The following is a 15,793-nucleotide window of genomic DNA, read 5'->3' on the forward strand; positions in this document are numbered from 1 at the left end:
CGGAAGCCAGATTCCGGCTGGACAGCAGGAAAAACGTCCTCACTGTTAGAGCAGTACGACAATGGAACCAAAGACCTAGGGAGGTTGTGGGCTCTCCCACCCTAGAGGCCTTCAAGAGGCAGCTGGACAGCCCTCTGTCAAGGATGCTTTATAAGGTGGATTCCTGCATTGAGCGGGGGGTTGGACTCGATGGCCTTATAAGCCCCTTCCAACTCTACTATTCTAGGATTCTATAAGTTCCTAGAAGTTAACACACAAGTTTTAAACCACTGGGTGACCAGGTTTTGATGCATGCTTTTGTCTGTGTCAAAAGCCTGAGGAAATTCAGCATCTAGGGCCGCTTTTAAGTAAATCTGTGTTCACAGATCACTCCAGTGCTCCTTTACTCCGAATTAAGTCCCTGTGCGACGTTTGCGGTCTTTGATAGAAGTAAGTTGCAATGAAAGTCTGCTGGGTTTGTGCCGTAGCAAATGTGTTTGGGATTGCGCCTTTCTACCTACATTCACCAATTGCTGGGGAACATGGGTGGGAGAGTGCTGTTGCACTCGTGTCTTGCCTGTGGGCTCCTGGTCAAGAGCTGGTTGGCCACTGTGTGAACAGAGAGCTGGGCTTGATGGACCCTTGGTCTGATCCAGCAGGGCTCTTCTGATATTCTGATGTTCTATTAATTGTGTGTGACCTAACTCTGGGAGCGTTAACCAACTTTCTCTGCATTGTTCTGATTATCTCCTTGATACATCTAATGTTTCCATCTTGTATTCGTTCACTGCTCTTTTATCTTATATGCTGGGCTATTTTGGACCATACATATGTTCCACAGTACATACCTTCTCCTTTCCTGCAGTCTCTTCCTCCACGCGCATTTGAACTTAAATCAACCAATTTGTTAGGTATTTTGACAAAGACTTGAAACTCGGTTTTAAAAACAAGAGTTTATTATAGAATCCGAAGAAGAAGGAATTACCCACACATCCATAATACCAACATGGCAAACTTTGTACAGAGCACTCTTTTGATTTACAGCACATACAAGTCCACTTGGAACGTTTCCCACAAAGCTTCCATAACAACAGGAGGCCCATGGCGAAATGTTCCAAGTTTTGGCTAGTCAACATATACAAGACGATTCCCAGAAAACTGGCATCTCCTGGTGACAATATAGCAACTTTAAATTAAGCTTAAATCCCTCTTGCAACAATAAAAAATGAATAAAAATAGATATATTAACTATGAACCCACTCTGGCAGCACAGTTAAGCATAGAACTTTATTGGTAACTTCTTTTTAACTGAACTTTTCCCAAATGTGATGTGGATGCCTTGCAATGTGTGCACCATATTTTCCCAGATACCTCTTAACTTGAATTGAACACTGCGTAGTATATAACATTGTTTTTGTTGGTAGTGTAAAAACAGCAACAACAAGGCATAAATATTAGGCTTTCAATTCTGGAATGTTTTGTTGTTTTCTCTGTTCTACATCAGAAGGTCTATGCAGGTTTCAGTTGTGATCACCCAACATCCTAATCTGATTTTTGTTTTTCTTAAATTGCGGGTGGGTCCGCCGTTGCAAAGTAACAGCTCGCTTGCTGCCCTCTTCTTAACTGATTTCTCCACTGCCACCTTCTTGAAACAACCTGGTTGGTCTTGCCTCATTTTGGGCAGGTCTCCTCTCTGTGTGCAGGCAGAGATTGCAAGGTGGACATTTAAAAGAGGGTGGGGAAGCCAGTTCTCCTTAACCAACCCCCCTCCCCCCCAAAAAATCCTTGCCCGCCTGGAAAATATGGCAGCCTTCCTCAACCTGGGGCGCTCCAGATGTATTGGACTGCACCTCCCAGAATGCCCCAGCCAGCCGAGCTGGCTGGGGCATTCTGGGAGTTGTAGTCCAACACATCTGGAGCGCCCCAGGTTGAGGAAGGCTGTGCTAAGGCGACCTTGTGATAATTGTGAGTGGAGTAATATTCTTACGCGGATACTACTGCAAGGGGGTATCTAGCTGGGTGCGTTTGAGCATTGTCCTGGAGAGAAGGTTGCCATGAGAAAGGCGCAGAACTTTTTGGCTGAGCTTGATAAGCCTGTGTGTGTGTGTGTGTGTGTGTGTGTGTGTTTGTGTTTGTGTGTGGTGCTGTTCAGAGGACACCTTAAACCACGGCGAATAAGGCTTTTCGCCTTATCCATCGTGGTTAAAGACATAGTTTAAGGTGTCTTGTGTGTCATGAATAATGTGCGAGGCACCACCTCCTGCATACAGCCCTTGTATTTCACATCAATGGTCTTGTTTCGCTTGTGTGTGTGTGTTTGTGTGTCTGACTCCCTCCCTCCCCCAATAGTTCCCCCCCCCCCCCATTAAGTGCCGTCGCTGCCTCCTCACTCAAATTTGTTGGCGTCCCTCTGGGCTTTGAAGTCCGAGGGTCGAATCTTCATCTCAACCCTCTTCAGGGAATAGGTTTTGCCGTGCCAGCCGTACCAAGTGATGCCATCCGTGCTCTTGTTGTGATCTCCGTTGCGGTAGTAAACCCCGTTCAGGTTGGAGTCTGTACAGCAATTGTACCAGTAGCCACCTTTCCAAAAAATAATAATAATACGCGGATAAAAGAATCGTATCTGAAATCCACCTGTGGCCTTCTAGTATGAGGATTTTGGGCCCTTCTGGGAACCCTCTCTGTGTTGACATCTGCCAATGCAACACAGCGATTTTTAAAGCATCCTGGGGTTCACTCTGTTCCAGTGATGAACTGGCCAAGCTCTCAGGCTTTGCTGTCGCCTTACTGGAACCGAGCGTGGGACCGAGAATGTACCCCACACTCCTCTGCAGCTGCATCGAACTGCAGAAGACCTGGTGGGTAGCTGCCTTCCAAGAAAGTTTGCCCATTACTGTGATCTCTGAAGGCAACCTCCGAGGAGCCCCACGGTTCCTTGGAATGCAGCTGGAAAGGTACTGGGAAACTTATGCGTTTGTATTTCTCTACATGAATTTGTATTGCTTTCCCAGATTATCCCCGGGGGTGGGGAGACGACTATAATTCAGTGGTAGAGCACCTACTTTGCAGGTAGTTTCATTCCATGGCCTCTCCAACCACATCTCCTCCTTGCACCTGCCACCTCTTATTTCCAACCTCTCATTAGGATTTGGAGATAAATAGCGATTTCATGGAGGGTCCTGGGACGGGGAAATGGCTGCAACCTTCTCTCTCGCCCTAAAGCAGCCCAGATTGCTGCTGCTAACAGCAGTGATAAAGCAGTGATGTTAGTCGGGGTTGCGGGAGAAGGGAGAAGGCTGCAGCCACCCTAACGCCACCGAAGATTGCCCTGAAGCAAGCCACGATGGCTGTTTTGCCCCAGCTAATAGCTGCTAAACAGCGATCGTGGCTTGCTTCAGGGCAATCTTCGGTCAGGTACCAAATAGAGCAGCCTTCCTCAACCTGGGGCGCTCCAGATGTGTTGGACTGCATCTCCCAGAATGCCCCAGCCTGGGGCATTCTGGGAGATGCAGTCCAACACATCTGGAGCGCCCCAGGTTGAGGAAGGCTGAAATAGAGGGAAAACCCCATCTTTGCCTGAGATCCTGAACAGCCAGTCGAAGCGGGACAATTCCGGTCATGATGGGCAAATCGTCTGGCCGTCCGCTTCCTACGTTCCAATTTGACCCAGATCTGTTCCGATTTCACCTCCCTCCCCTGCTGCCGTTCTTCTTGTATTTCTTAACTATTTCAAGGCCCACTCTCCCTTGCCTGGAGGTTGCATTTTCTTTACCAGGTGGCTGTTCCATGGTTTGTAACAGCCGGGCTGCTTTTCACCAGGGTACCCACGTGTTCCTTGTTGGAGATTTCAGTCACCGCTCCACGTTTTTTTACTTTGCTCAGAAGCACAGAACCAGGACGGTTTAAAATATATGTAGCAGGCGTTTCGCTGTGAAGTGATAAGCTTAGAAAAGCGATCAGGATATTCCCTGTTGTTGGAACAAGAGACCTCACTAATCTCTGGTGGAAGGGGGGAAATCGGCTTTTTTTAATGCAGAATCTGCAAACACACTCCCCGGCCTGCTCAGCTACGATTTGGCATAGAAAGACGGGAAGGGACTTATGCACACTTTACCTTTGCGTAACTGCGCGCAGTGATCCACACACTTGTCGTTGTCCTTGTCCTTCGTGCTGAAGCCTGTGTTGTTGTGGTACCTCAGGGAGTCGTGGGGAATGTTGCCGCTGTAGTGGTCCAAAAGCAGGCGGTAGCTGTTTAACTCATTGCTCAGGCTGAAGTGACTGTACTGAGCGTAACGCACATTGCCGTTCCAGTCCTGCAAGTCGGAAAAAGAGAGGCATGAGGAGGAGACGCTTTCTGTGAATGATTTTTTTAGGAAAAACCCTTCACAGCAATATATGCCCCTATCCTCTTTCAAGGACCCCTAGCTTTTGATATCAATTGCTCTTTAAAATGAGCCATTCTGGTGTGGTGGTTAGAACTTCCTGAACTTGGAAGATCCGGGTTCTAGTCCCCTCTCAGCTATGAAGCTCACCGGGTCCAGTCACTGACTCTCAGCCTAACCCACCTCCCAGTGTTTTTGTGAGGATGAGAAGAGCCTTGAGTGTGGTGGCCCCTTCTCTGTGGAACTCCCTGCCCCTGGAGGTCAGGCAGGCCCCAACACTAGGCTGCTTCCGGCACCTCCTGAAAACAGCTCTGTCTCGAGAAGCCTTCTTCAACTCAACTGACTAGCCACTGTTTTTACTGGTCCTTTGCAAATTGAACAATTTTAATTTGCTTTCTTAATCTCCTTTCTTTTTACTGTTTTATACTTATGTGCACCACTCTTGAATCTATTTTAGATAAGGAGCGGTATATAAATATTGTCAATCAATCAATCAAATGGAGAGGAGGAGGATAATCTAAGCTACCTTGGGTTCCTTGGAGGAAAAAGTGGAATATAAATAATGAACTTAAACAATGGCTTTGACAGAACCAGTATTGCAGCTTTTCCAACATTTTGCGTTTTGTTCATGCGCCAACCACAAAAGACATCTTGTTTTCTAGCGTAGCTCTACTGAAACTAATTATCCCTTGGTGTGTTAGCCTGGGATTATTATTTTTAAAAGTTGTGCCTTCTTCCTTAGTGCTTTGAGTTTGATGCATAGAGAGCATGATTAGAGGGATGACTGAATTGGCTGGCATGTGCTCAGGTTTGCACCTAGCCATACAACTATCTCAAATTCCTTTTGGAAATTTATTCATTTATTTATTTATTGCATTTATACACTGCCCCATAGCCGAAGCTCTCTGGGCGGTTTACAAAAGTTAAAAACAGTAAACATTTCAAAACAAATATACGAAGTTTAAAAAGCATAAAAACAACAGTATCCTTATAAAAACAGCTATTCTGGGGTCCGTTAAAAAGCAAACAAACTCAGCTCGTGGTGTTAAATGCCTGGGAGATGAGAAAGGTCTTAACCTGGTGCCGAAAAGATAACGATGTTGGCCCCAGGCGAGCCTCATCAGGGAGATCATTCCATAATTGGGGGGCCACCACTGAAAAGGCCCTCTCCCTTGTTGCCCAAAATTGCCTTTCGCTACTCTTCCTTCTGATTTCGTACTCTACTTGCCCGACTTACTTTTGTTACCAGAGGTCAGCCCTCGTGTCTGAACCCGCTCGCTCACCTCAAGCTCCACCCGGAGCATCGTCGGGCGCATGGCAAGCCGATGGATGTGCTCATTTCCCAGCCAGAAATCGCCTTGGATACTCCCAAAGCCTTGCTTGTACTGTTTCCAATCCCGGCTAAAAGAGATCAGGCCAGCTTTGCGTCTCTGGATGACAGTCCAGCCTCCACCGTCAGTCTCCATGTCGCAGTATACCTGTAGAGAGGCGATTCCAATGATCTTTGACGAGGTGGCGTGACTCGTCAAAGTGATTTGTATACCTGTCTTTTCAAAACCTAGCTTCACAAATATGAAACGTCCAGTGAAAATGATATATTATTGGAAATGTTCCCTTGCAGACCTTGGGCTTTTAGACACATGGTGCTGGGTTGTAGCATTTACCATGGGTTCGACTACTTTTTAGTTTTGGGGTAACTGCCTCTTGTGATGCTACAAGTGGGCTGAATCTACTTACCAGGAGAGCCATTTTGGGTACCAAGGAAGAAAAATCAGTCCTGAGATCTTTGGTAGTAGGCCGTATCCCTGCTATTAAGTCCCACAGGTTGGGACCTTTTAGAGAAACAGGGGGTCTTTTTCCAGCATTCCTACAGGTCAGATTCCCTGGGGCTCAGAGCGAGCGAGAAAACGTGTGTGATTTTATCAGAGCCTGTCCTGAAAACTTGTCTGAAGCTGCTTCTCTGTGCTACAGCTTGGGGGGACACCGGCACAAAGCATCAGGGGATGGTGTGTACCATGACTTCTTACCTGCAGTTCTGAGGTCCCCAGAAATTCATCGGGGAGGAGTCTGTAGACCCCCGAGGTTCTGTAGTTCCTTTGATAAAGGGACGAGCAGTCATACACGGCATCTGTGTGAATGGGGAAATGGGAAAGAAGACAAATGAGTACGGAATAACGGGCTGAAGTTACAGGAAGTCCGATTCCGGCTGGACATTAGGAAAAACTTCCTGACTGTTAGAGCAGTACGACAATGGAACCAGTTACCTAGGGAGGTTGCAGCTGGACAGCCATCTGTCAGGGATGTTTTAAGGTGGATTCCTGCATTGGGCAGGGGGTTGGACTCGATGGCCTTATAGGCCCTTTCCAACTCTACTATTCTATGATTTGATGAGGTCTCTCTGCTGCGCACACACACAGTTGTGGTGGGTTCATAACTACTTCTGGCACTGCATTTGATTGAACATAACCTTATTTATGTTCAGCCCTCCAAAAATATCCTTTACATTTTAAACTGTCTCACGGCAACTTGAACGAAGCCTCCACAGACTTACGAAACCCATAGGCGAGGTCCACGGGTCATCAAGCCAACCCCTCTGTGTACCAAGTCAAATTTATTTTATTCCTTTTTAGTAGCAGTATTTATATACCCCATAGCAGCGGCCTCCTGCATAAAACCATGTGATCCAGGCAGCAGCGTGTTCCACAAATGGGAGGGAACACCATTGTGGCTTGCAGAATAAATGGCTCTAGCTGACTCGTGCAAGTGAGCCCAGCTGCGTTCTGCTGGTGGAGGGGGGGAATGGTGTCATTGTCGTATTTGGAAGAGTAAGATGTTCTTCTTCTTGCGGCATGCCCTCTTGAGCCAAGCCCTGCCCCAAATCCATAGAAATCTCACCTGTGAGCTATAACCTTGGGCTGAGATCATAGACATGATCATGGACATAATTGGAAGCTTTGGCGTTTGGGTCTAAATCTCCCCCTCTGCCCACCCACCCCCAAATGCTACCCTAACGTGATGCAAAGATGTTCCCGATGAGCAAAAAGCAGATAACTAGTACAGTTCAACGATTAGAACTTCAGAGGCTAGAGTTCAAATCCTGTTTCTACCACGGACTTACATAGATGAAATTATACGGCTCATTGTCTCAGCCTTGGTTGCCTCCATCTGTAAAATCGGAGTAGTAATGACCTGGGGCTGTGACATGGTTTCTGGAGCATAGGAGAACTGTTGTATGGATAATTATCCCTGGTCTGTGTGGAAATACTCCGCACAAGAGCTGGAGTAGAGGTGGACTAACAAATTGATCTACAAATCTGCAAATCCCAGATTTGAATCTCTCCTTGAACACACTAGGCATCATAGAACAGTAGAGTTGGAAGGGGTCTACAAGGCCATCGAGTCCAACCCCCCGCTCAATGCAGGAATCCACCCTAAAGCATCCCTGTCAGATGGTTGTCCAGCTGCCTCTTGAAGGCCTCTAGTGTGGACATTAGGAAACGCATTCCTGTCCCCACTCCTCCACCTGCAGTATGGGTATAATATAATGCTAGCCTGCCTGCTAGAGTTTACGGCGGCTTCCCCAACCTGCTGCCCCCCAGATGTTTTGGACTTAAACTCCCATCAGCCCCAGCTAGCATGCCCAAGAGTCAGGAATTCTAGGAGTCATACAGGTTAGGACTTTAAACACTTTTTTTAAAAAGCGCTGTCTTTTGAGTGTGAGGGAGCCAGTTCCATTTTATTCCTTTGGTGATTTCTCCTCTTGCTCCTCCTCCACTTACTGCAAAACCGCCAAGTTGGAGCAAGGCCGGTAACGCGACATTACGCAGTTTGCCCACCCCCCGTTCCTCAAGCCCCAATGCCTTGATCTGATGGGATGGCCAGGCCTGGGGCCCAGCTTGCCTGTTCCCAGCGGTGCAGTCGGGCAGACGAGCCAAATCAGCACATGCAACATGTCCGGGCTGAGCACGGCCTATTTTCTGCATCAAGGGCCCGCTCCCGTTTGCAAGGTACATCGTGTGGGCCTTTTTGGAAAGCGTCGGCTTCCCATTCCGTGTCGCGCCCAGCTGCTCTGTGGGGAGGGGAGAGGCTCTGCCTGAGTTGGATTTTTATCCCTCCTGACAGCTTTAACGGAGTGCGAGGTGAATGTTTCCACCTGTTCAGCGGGATTAGATGGCAGCTTTGTTTTGCAAAAACCACAGCTTGGCCTTAATGTGGCGCTACTAAGATGCATTGTGGTTTGGTTTTTATGTTTAAAAAAACCTCCCTGTTTCTATTACCTTGTTTTAGTCCAACCTCCCCCAACCTCCAGGTGTTTTAGACTACAACCCCCAGCATTCCTGACCAGTGGCCATGCTGGCAGGAGTTGAAGCCCGAAATACCTGGAGGGCCCCAGGTTGGGGACAGCTGCTTTAGAGAGACACTCTTTGGCTGCTTATTTGAATGCTGCCCAAGGTCAGAAATATCAAGCCCTGGTTGAGGAATCTTTGGAAGTAGCCTGGTGATAAAGAGAATTGCCTGAAGGTGATCAGGCAGGGAAGCAAAGTCCAGTTGGTTCTTTATTTCAAATGATGAGCAGTCTGGTAAAAGTGTGTATGGGTTAGTAAACTACTGTGTATGGCTGTATGTTCAAGAATAGTCTCTGTGGAAAGACATGACTGTCATTCGTGATCAGTTGCACCCAACAGCATGAGTGTTCACCAGTGTTGTTCCCCGATTAAAAAACACTTTTTTGATTGAATCAGATGAGTTTTTATCGATTAATTAAAAGAGAGAGAGAGAGAGAGACTAAAATCATAGTTTTCAAGAAGAAGAATCATACTCCATTTTCAGAGGCCTTCCTGTGTGAGAGTAAAGCTGTAGTACCTCTTTAGAGAGTGTGCTTGCCATCAGCAGTTTTCGTAAGATGTTTTTTAAAATGTGTTGTCTGATTTAATCGGGGGTGCCACTCTATTCAATTTAATCTAACCCATTAATGTCATTAAAGCTTTCGGCTCTAGTGTCCGCTCATTTAAGGATATGTGTGTGTGTGAACGTACGTGTGTGTGTACACACCAGTCATGTCACCCTTCAGATATATTTTTTTACTTATTTATTATTACATTTATGTCCCATTTTTTTTCCTCCAAGAAACTCAAGGCAACTTACATAAACCTCCTCCTCTCCATGTTTATCCTCACAACAACCCTGTGAAGTAGGTTAGGCTGAGAGTGACTGGTCCAAAGTCCCCCAGTGAGCTTCATGTCCAAGTGGGGACTAGAACTTGATCACCCCTGCCCCAGTCCAGCCCTCTAACACTGTGCCACATGGGCTTTCAGTCCTGACCTTGTTGGAATGCAGTTCCCATCAGCCCTACCCCATATAACCAATGGAGAGGAGTACGCATCTTATCTACCTCTTCCCTGTCCAGAACACTTTGGCTTGTGCTGCGTGACTCCCAAGTGCAAAGCTTCTACTGAAAGTGGAAGTAGGGCGGCATATATACAAATTTCCCAGGCAAACCCTCTTAGTTAGACCCTGCCTATATCCTGTGAGAATCTCACCTCTGGCTGGTATGGGCTGCAGGGATCAGTGCAGATCAGCAACATTTGGGGCCTTTTTAGTTTTCCCTTTGGCAGTTAATAATTCTATACAGTTTTCGTAATATCTCTCCCAGCCTGGTGTCCCCCACTCTAGCCTGACACAGCCCTTACCGATCAGGCACTGTAAGATTTAGCTTTCACCGGTGTGGTGGGTCTAGGATGTTCTCTGTCAAAATGCATGCTGGAAAGTTCTCTATACGGAAATATAAAAGTCCCTGCATGCAGAAAATCAGCATGTCAGGGAGCAGTTGTCGAGGGGTAGCAATCTCTGTGTGTGTGTGTGTGTATAGAGGAACACTCCATTATGTTATGCCAGCCTCAACACAGATTTACCACTTCAATAAGAACAAAATCTTATACTACTATCCTAAATATGTTATTGGAGAGAGTGAGTGAGTGAGTGAGAGAGAGAATTGTTGAAATCCCCAAAGATCCCCTTGACGTTATCAACAAGGAGGCTTTTAAGCAATGTCAAAGTCATTTTAAAAGGTGTTGTTGGAGTTTAAGAGGTGCTTTGCCAAATCAGCTCAATAAATGGCTGGTTAGATATGTATGAATAATGGAGTTCCCTTGGTTTTGGCGGTTACACAGCCATGTTGAAAGGGAACTTTCCGTGCTTTTCCATCAGTGTAAACACAAGAAGCTTTGTGTGGGGAGGGTGGATAAGTAGCATATAATAGCTCTTCAACATAATGAGAAATGAAACTTGCTGGCACTTGTCTTGTAAAATGTGCCTCAGGCTGCATAATTTTGTCAAACACCTTGTTCCTACCAGAAGCTTAGTCCTACACTCTGCTTCTGAATAAACGTGACTGAGATTAGGCTGCGGTATCTTTTAAAACCCAACCGCCTATTCATTCCTCAGACCAATCCGAATGTAGGGATGTGCTTCCTCTCCCCTCCTGCCGCTGATATTCTAAGGATGGAATGTGTCCTGCATCAGCTGCAGTGTTCATATGCCAAATCATTCAACGATGACTTAAAATAAACGTGTCTTGGGGCAGAGGTGGGGGATACCCTTGCTCAAAAGCAAGTGCTTGGATTGCAGCTCCTTTCTGTTGTTTAGGAAGTGCCTATCATACCTTTCCCAAAAATTCCATCACCACCTGTTTCCTTAGCAGAGGAGATTTTGAATAAGGGAGGCTTTAAGGATCCAAGCTGAAAGATTTGAGGCAAATTCTGCAGCCGCAAGGTCTCCTCAGAGGCATCCCTACTGATTTCAATGGAGCTTTACTCTCCCAGCGGTGCAGTTCGTTTCGCTGCGGGGCGCCTGGTGCTCTTTTTTGAGGGTCATGTTTATCACTTCCAAATGCAGAAAGCCAGCCCTGCTGTGTTTGGGGGACCCTGAGGCTCATACTGCTGTTTGCCCCGGACGACACCGCTGTCGTTCCCGAGAAAGTACACCTAGGGTTGAAGCCGAACCCCTCCTTCTGAGCACTCGCCAAAGCAATCCTAAAACCTACCGCCAAATTGTGGCACAGGCTGAGGACCTCTTTTGAATGCAGCGTTTTCTTCTGCAGAAACACTTTAGGAAGGATTCCCGGGGAAGCGGACTAGTGGTGAGCAACCCTGCCAAGTAGGTTCTGCAAGGGTGATCTATGAGCAGTGATTAGCAAGTATCTTGCTTTACTGCTCGCATATCTTTCCTGGTGGTGATGGTGTGTGTGGGGTGGGGTGGGGTGGGGTGTGGGGGGGAAACCTCTTTGGAATATTGGCTAAGAAAGTTAACATTTTCCACAGTTACAATTCCAAAAAGCATTCCCACCAAGGAAAATCAGTGACATCAGTCCTAGCCCTTAAGAGTCCGGGTCTAGCAGCTGCTACCTGCATTTCTAAGCAATATCCCTGGAGGAGGAGGTAGCGGGAGACCCTCTACTTACCTGCGGACGTTTGCGTGACGGTCTGAGCTGCCTGGAGCTGCACGATGCCCAGCTGGTTGTTCATCTCGGAGTACTTCCCTTCCACGTCGTTGAGCCGCAGGTCCATCTGCTTGACGCTGCCTTCCAGCTCCATCACCTGCAGGATGGCGTTCCCCAACTCGTCGTCCTGCTTCTTGCTCAGCTCCTCAATCAAGGCGGTCAGGTTGGCCACTTGGCCTTTCAGCCCCTTCAGCTCCTCGCAGCAGCCTGGGCCCTTGGCGTTCACCGCTTTCCTCTTGGGCGGCTTCTGCAACCACGCTGGGCATACGGCGAAAGAGATGGTCAGTGCGCATAACCAAGCCAGCCGAGTGCTGAATGCGGTCTGCATGGTGCGGCTTCCTCCTCTCTCCCGGTGGCTGCTTGAGAAATTTCCTAGCCTGTCTCCCAGGGGGAGTTTGGATTTGTGTGTGTGTGTGTGTCGAACTGTGCTGGTGTAGAAGTTTTCTATCAGGACGCTGCTTCTCTCTGAACAGAGTATCTCAAAGGGGCATCGTTCACATGGGAGCCTGTACTCTCTAGAAGTGTGTGTGTGTGTGTATGTGGGTCTCCTTTACACACGCAGCATCTTAAATATCCCTCGAGCTTGGGTACCTCCTCCTCCTTGTAGCCTCACACAGCCTGCTAAGCCACTCCCAACTCATCTATTCATACCAGGTGAAACCAAAGAAGCTTCAGGGGGTTGTTCTGTGTGTGTGTGTGTGTGCGTGTGTGCATGTTGTTGTTTTTTAAAAGGAGTGGGTGTGTTGGAGGCTTTCCTCCTCCGCTCTGTCATTCTCCCAGGTGGGAGAGAAGAATGGGGAAATCACAGGAGTTGCCAGTCAATGCATCCTATTGGATTTTAGCCTCCCCGGTGACAAATGCTCTGGTATGTTGAGGAACTTAAATCCCACAACTGGAGGGGGCTCTGCAGGCCTCAAGATTATGTCATAGATCGGACAAGCTCCTGCACGAGGGGGTGATCCTGTTTCGAAGAGCCCTTATTAAGAGAGCAACCCACGAGTTGTGCTTCTGGTCTGAGTTGCTTTTGAACAAATACCCAGGGCACCGTCAACTGCTCTCACGCAGCCCAACCCTTGACCCCGTTCATTGTCTCCATAATCCCATCTGAGTCGCCTCCCAGCCACAGTTTCTCTCGTTCCCGGGGGCAAATTCTTCTTTGGGCCTCTTTGTGATGAGAAACATATTTGTCAGACGGCAGGCCAAAGAGAGCCGAGAGTTGCGTGTCAGTTGCAGCTTCCCCTAGTTATCTCTGTTCCCCGGGTATCTCTCCTACTTACATCCTTCTTCGCCTCTGTGAAGACTGAACCACTAGGATTTCATCTTGTTTGCTATTGCTCCTAAGCCAGAGGTTTTTTTAGTTTGTGTATGTGTGCGTTGCTAACCAAGTTCTGTACTTTGTGGCTGAAACCCGGAGTCATCCCATGAAGCTTGATTGGTGGGACATTCAGCAGAAATAAAAGGAAGGACTCTTCACACAGCGCAGAGTTAAATTATGGAATTCACTACCGCAAGATATAGTGATGGCCACCAATTTGGGTGGCTTTCAAAGGGGGGTCGGGTAAATTCCTGGAGGAGAAGGCTATCAATGGCTACTAGCCCTGATGGCTCTGTGGTACCTCCAGTATCAGAGCCTGTGTGCACCAATTGCTGGGGAACATGGGCGGGAGGGTGCCGTTGCAACATGTCCTGCTTTGTTGGTCCCTGACTGACAGCTGGTTGGCCACTGTGGGAACAGAGTGCTGGACTAGATGGACCCTTGGTCTGATCCAGTAGGGCTTTTCATAGAATCATAGAATAGCAGAGTTGGAAGGGACCTACAAGGCCATCGAGTCCAACCCCCTGCTCAGTGTAGGAATCCACCCTAAAGCATTCCTGACAGATGGTTGTCCAGCTGCCTCTTGAAGGCCTCTAGTGTGGGAGAGCCCACCACCTCCCTAGGTAACTGGTTCCATTGTCGTATTGCTCTAACAGTCAGGACATTTTTCCTGATGTCCAGCCGGAGTCTGGCTTTTTGTCACTTCAGCCCGTTATTCCATGTCCTGCACTCTGGGAGGATCGAGAAGAGATCCTGGCCCTCCTCTGCGTGACAACCTTTTAAGTATTTGAAGAGTGCTCTCATGTCTCCCCTCCATCTTCTCTTCTCCAGGCTAAACATGCCCAGTTCTTTCAGCCTCTCCTCATAGGGCTTTGTTTCCAGACCCCTGATCATCCCGGTTGCCTTCCTTTGAACACGCTCCAGCTTGTCTGCGTCCTTCTTGAATTGTGGAGCCCAGAACTGGACGCAATACTCTAGATGAGGGCTGAATAGAGGGGAACCAGCACCTCATGCGATTTGGAAGCTATACTTCTATTAATGCAGCCCCAAATAGCATTTGCCTTTCTTGCAGCCATATCACACTATTGGCTCATATTCAGCTGGTGATCTACAACAATTCCAAGATCTCATGTTCTTACCAGCCCCGTTGCTTGGCAGAGTTCTCTGTTGGATGATCCCCAAGGGCCAGGCTGTACCCATGAGGGTACCCTATAAAGCTGTAACCTCAGAGATTTCTCCTTAGTGTGAGCCCTAAACCACTTGAGACCAGGATATTTAAGAGACTGCCTTCTCCCTTACTACTGAGGTTATCCACACACACCATTCCATCCATTTGACCACACAGGCTTGAGGTAGCAGCTCGTTCCTCTGTACAGTTGAAGATGTTACATAAAAGAAATAATCTGGAGGGGAGTTGTTTTTTCCACTGCCCATGAAGCTTATTGGTGGCTGTTACGTTCCTTTCTTTTCTTTTTTAATAGGACCACTGTCAAGGCTTTAAAAAAAGACCAACCACAAAAACAAACTCTATTTTATGGGTTTGCGACAGGAACTTACAGTCTTACGAAAATCAAAATAAATTTTACAGCAGTAACAATAGGCAAAGGCCCATAGTGGCTAGTCCTCATGCTATGCATTTTGTTCTGTCCCCTCTAGGGTGGGTGCAAGGATGGGGACGCCTAGTGTTTGCTTGAATGTCTGCACAGGAGAAACAAATGTTTTATAAATAAAAAAACGAGGCAGCTTTTAAAAGTCTTAACAGCTTGTCTGAAGCTTAAAAGGAAGGAAGCCAACTGAGGCCTTAGCTAGACCTAGCAGGATGGAGGGGTGAAGATCTCGCGGTTTTTTCATCGCGAGATCTCCTCTCAGTTCACACGCAGTGTGCGATGACCTCAGATGGAGAGGCGTCGTGCCCACCATTTTGGGGTGTGTGTGTGTTAAAGGGCCAGCAACGCACGAACGCTCATGCACAAAAGGTAAAGGTTTTTTTTTTTAAAAAAAAAACTTTCTCCGCTCCCCCCCCCCCAATGGGCGCAGTGCTCCTGAGGAGCTCTGCATCCTGTGCGCGGGTCCCGGCTCCTTGTGAGGAGCTGGGACAAACGGTGGCGCCCGGCCACACATTCCGCGGTCTTGAGCTCAGCCCGAGACCGCGGAAAAACCGGGCTTAAAGGGGAGGGAGAGATCCTGGGGCAACGGAGGGATCATCCCTCCCTGATCCCGGGATCCCCTGTCCGTCATGTGGGTGCACAGGGACAGGATCACCCCGGGATTTCGCCCCGTCTAGCTATGGCCTTTAACTAGGGAGAGAATTCCATAGCTTGGGTGCCACATTAGAAAAGGCCCTGCTTTGTATTCCAGTCAGGCATGAGAAGGAAGTGTGATGCGGGGCGAGATTTCTGGTACGGAGAGGGCCGCAAGGGAAGTGACAGTCCTTCGGATATCCTGGCCATTGCCAACGAGGGCTTCATAAGTGAGAATCGGCATTTTGAATTACATGCAAAGGGCTGATCCAATGAAACGGGCATAAGGTTAGACAAGAGGGCTCCAGAAATCAATTTGGCTGCCGCATTCTGCACCAGCTAAAGTTGCTGAATGCTTTTTAAAGGCTCCGAAGCCTCC

The 15,793-nt window shown here is 47.9% G+C and overlaps 2 protein-coding genes across 3 annotated transcripts in view; one reads left to right on the forward strand and one right to left on the reverse strand.

Annotated features, from left to right (window-relative positions):
• Positions 1-15,793, forward strand: part of MTOR (mechanistic target of rapamycin kinase) — a 109,382-nt gene that overhangs the window by 51,442 nt on the left and 42,147 nt on the right. The gene's annotated exons all lie outside the window — the stretch shown is intronic.
• ANGPTL7 (angiopoietin like 7) lies at positions 2,340-12,389 on the reverse strand. The gene is made up of 5 exons (XM_063145151.1): positions 11,821-12,389; positions 6,389-6,489; positions 5,645-5,839; positions 4,094-4,292; positions 2,340-2,559 (listed from the first exon to the last, which is right to left on the reverse strand). The coding sequence occupies exons 1-5, from the start codon at positions 12,185-12,187 to the stop codon at positions 2,366-2,368; spliced, it is 1,056 nt and encodes a 351-aa protein (XP_063001221.1). The 5' UTR covers positions 12,188-12,389; the 3' UTR covers positions 2,340-2,365.

Source organism: Elgaria multicarinata, chromosome 20 (genome assembly GCF_023053635.1).
Source record: "Elgaria multicarinata webbii isolate HBS135686 ecotype San Diego chromosome 20, rElgMul1.1.pri, whole genome shotgun sequence".
NCBI lineage: Eukaryota > Metazoa > Chordata > Lepidosauria > Squamata > Anguidae > Elgaria > Elgaria multicarinata.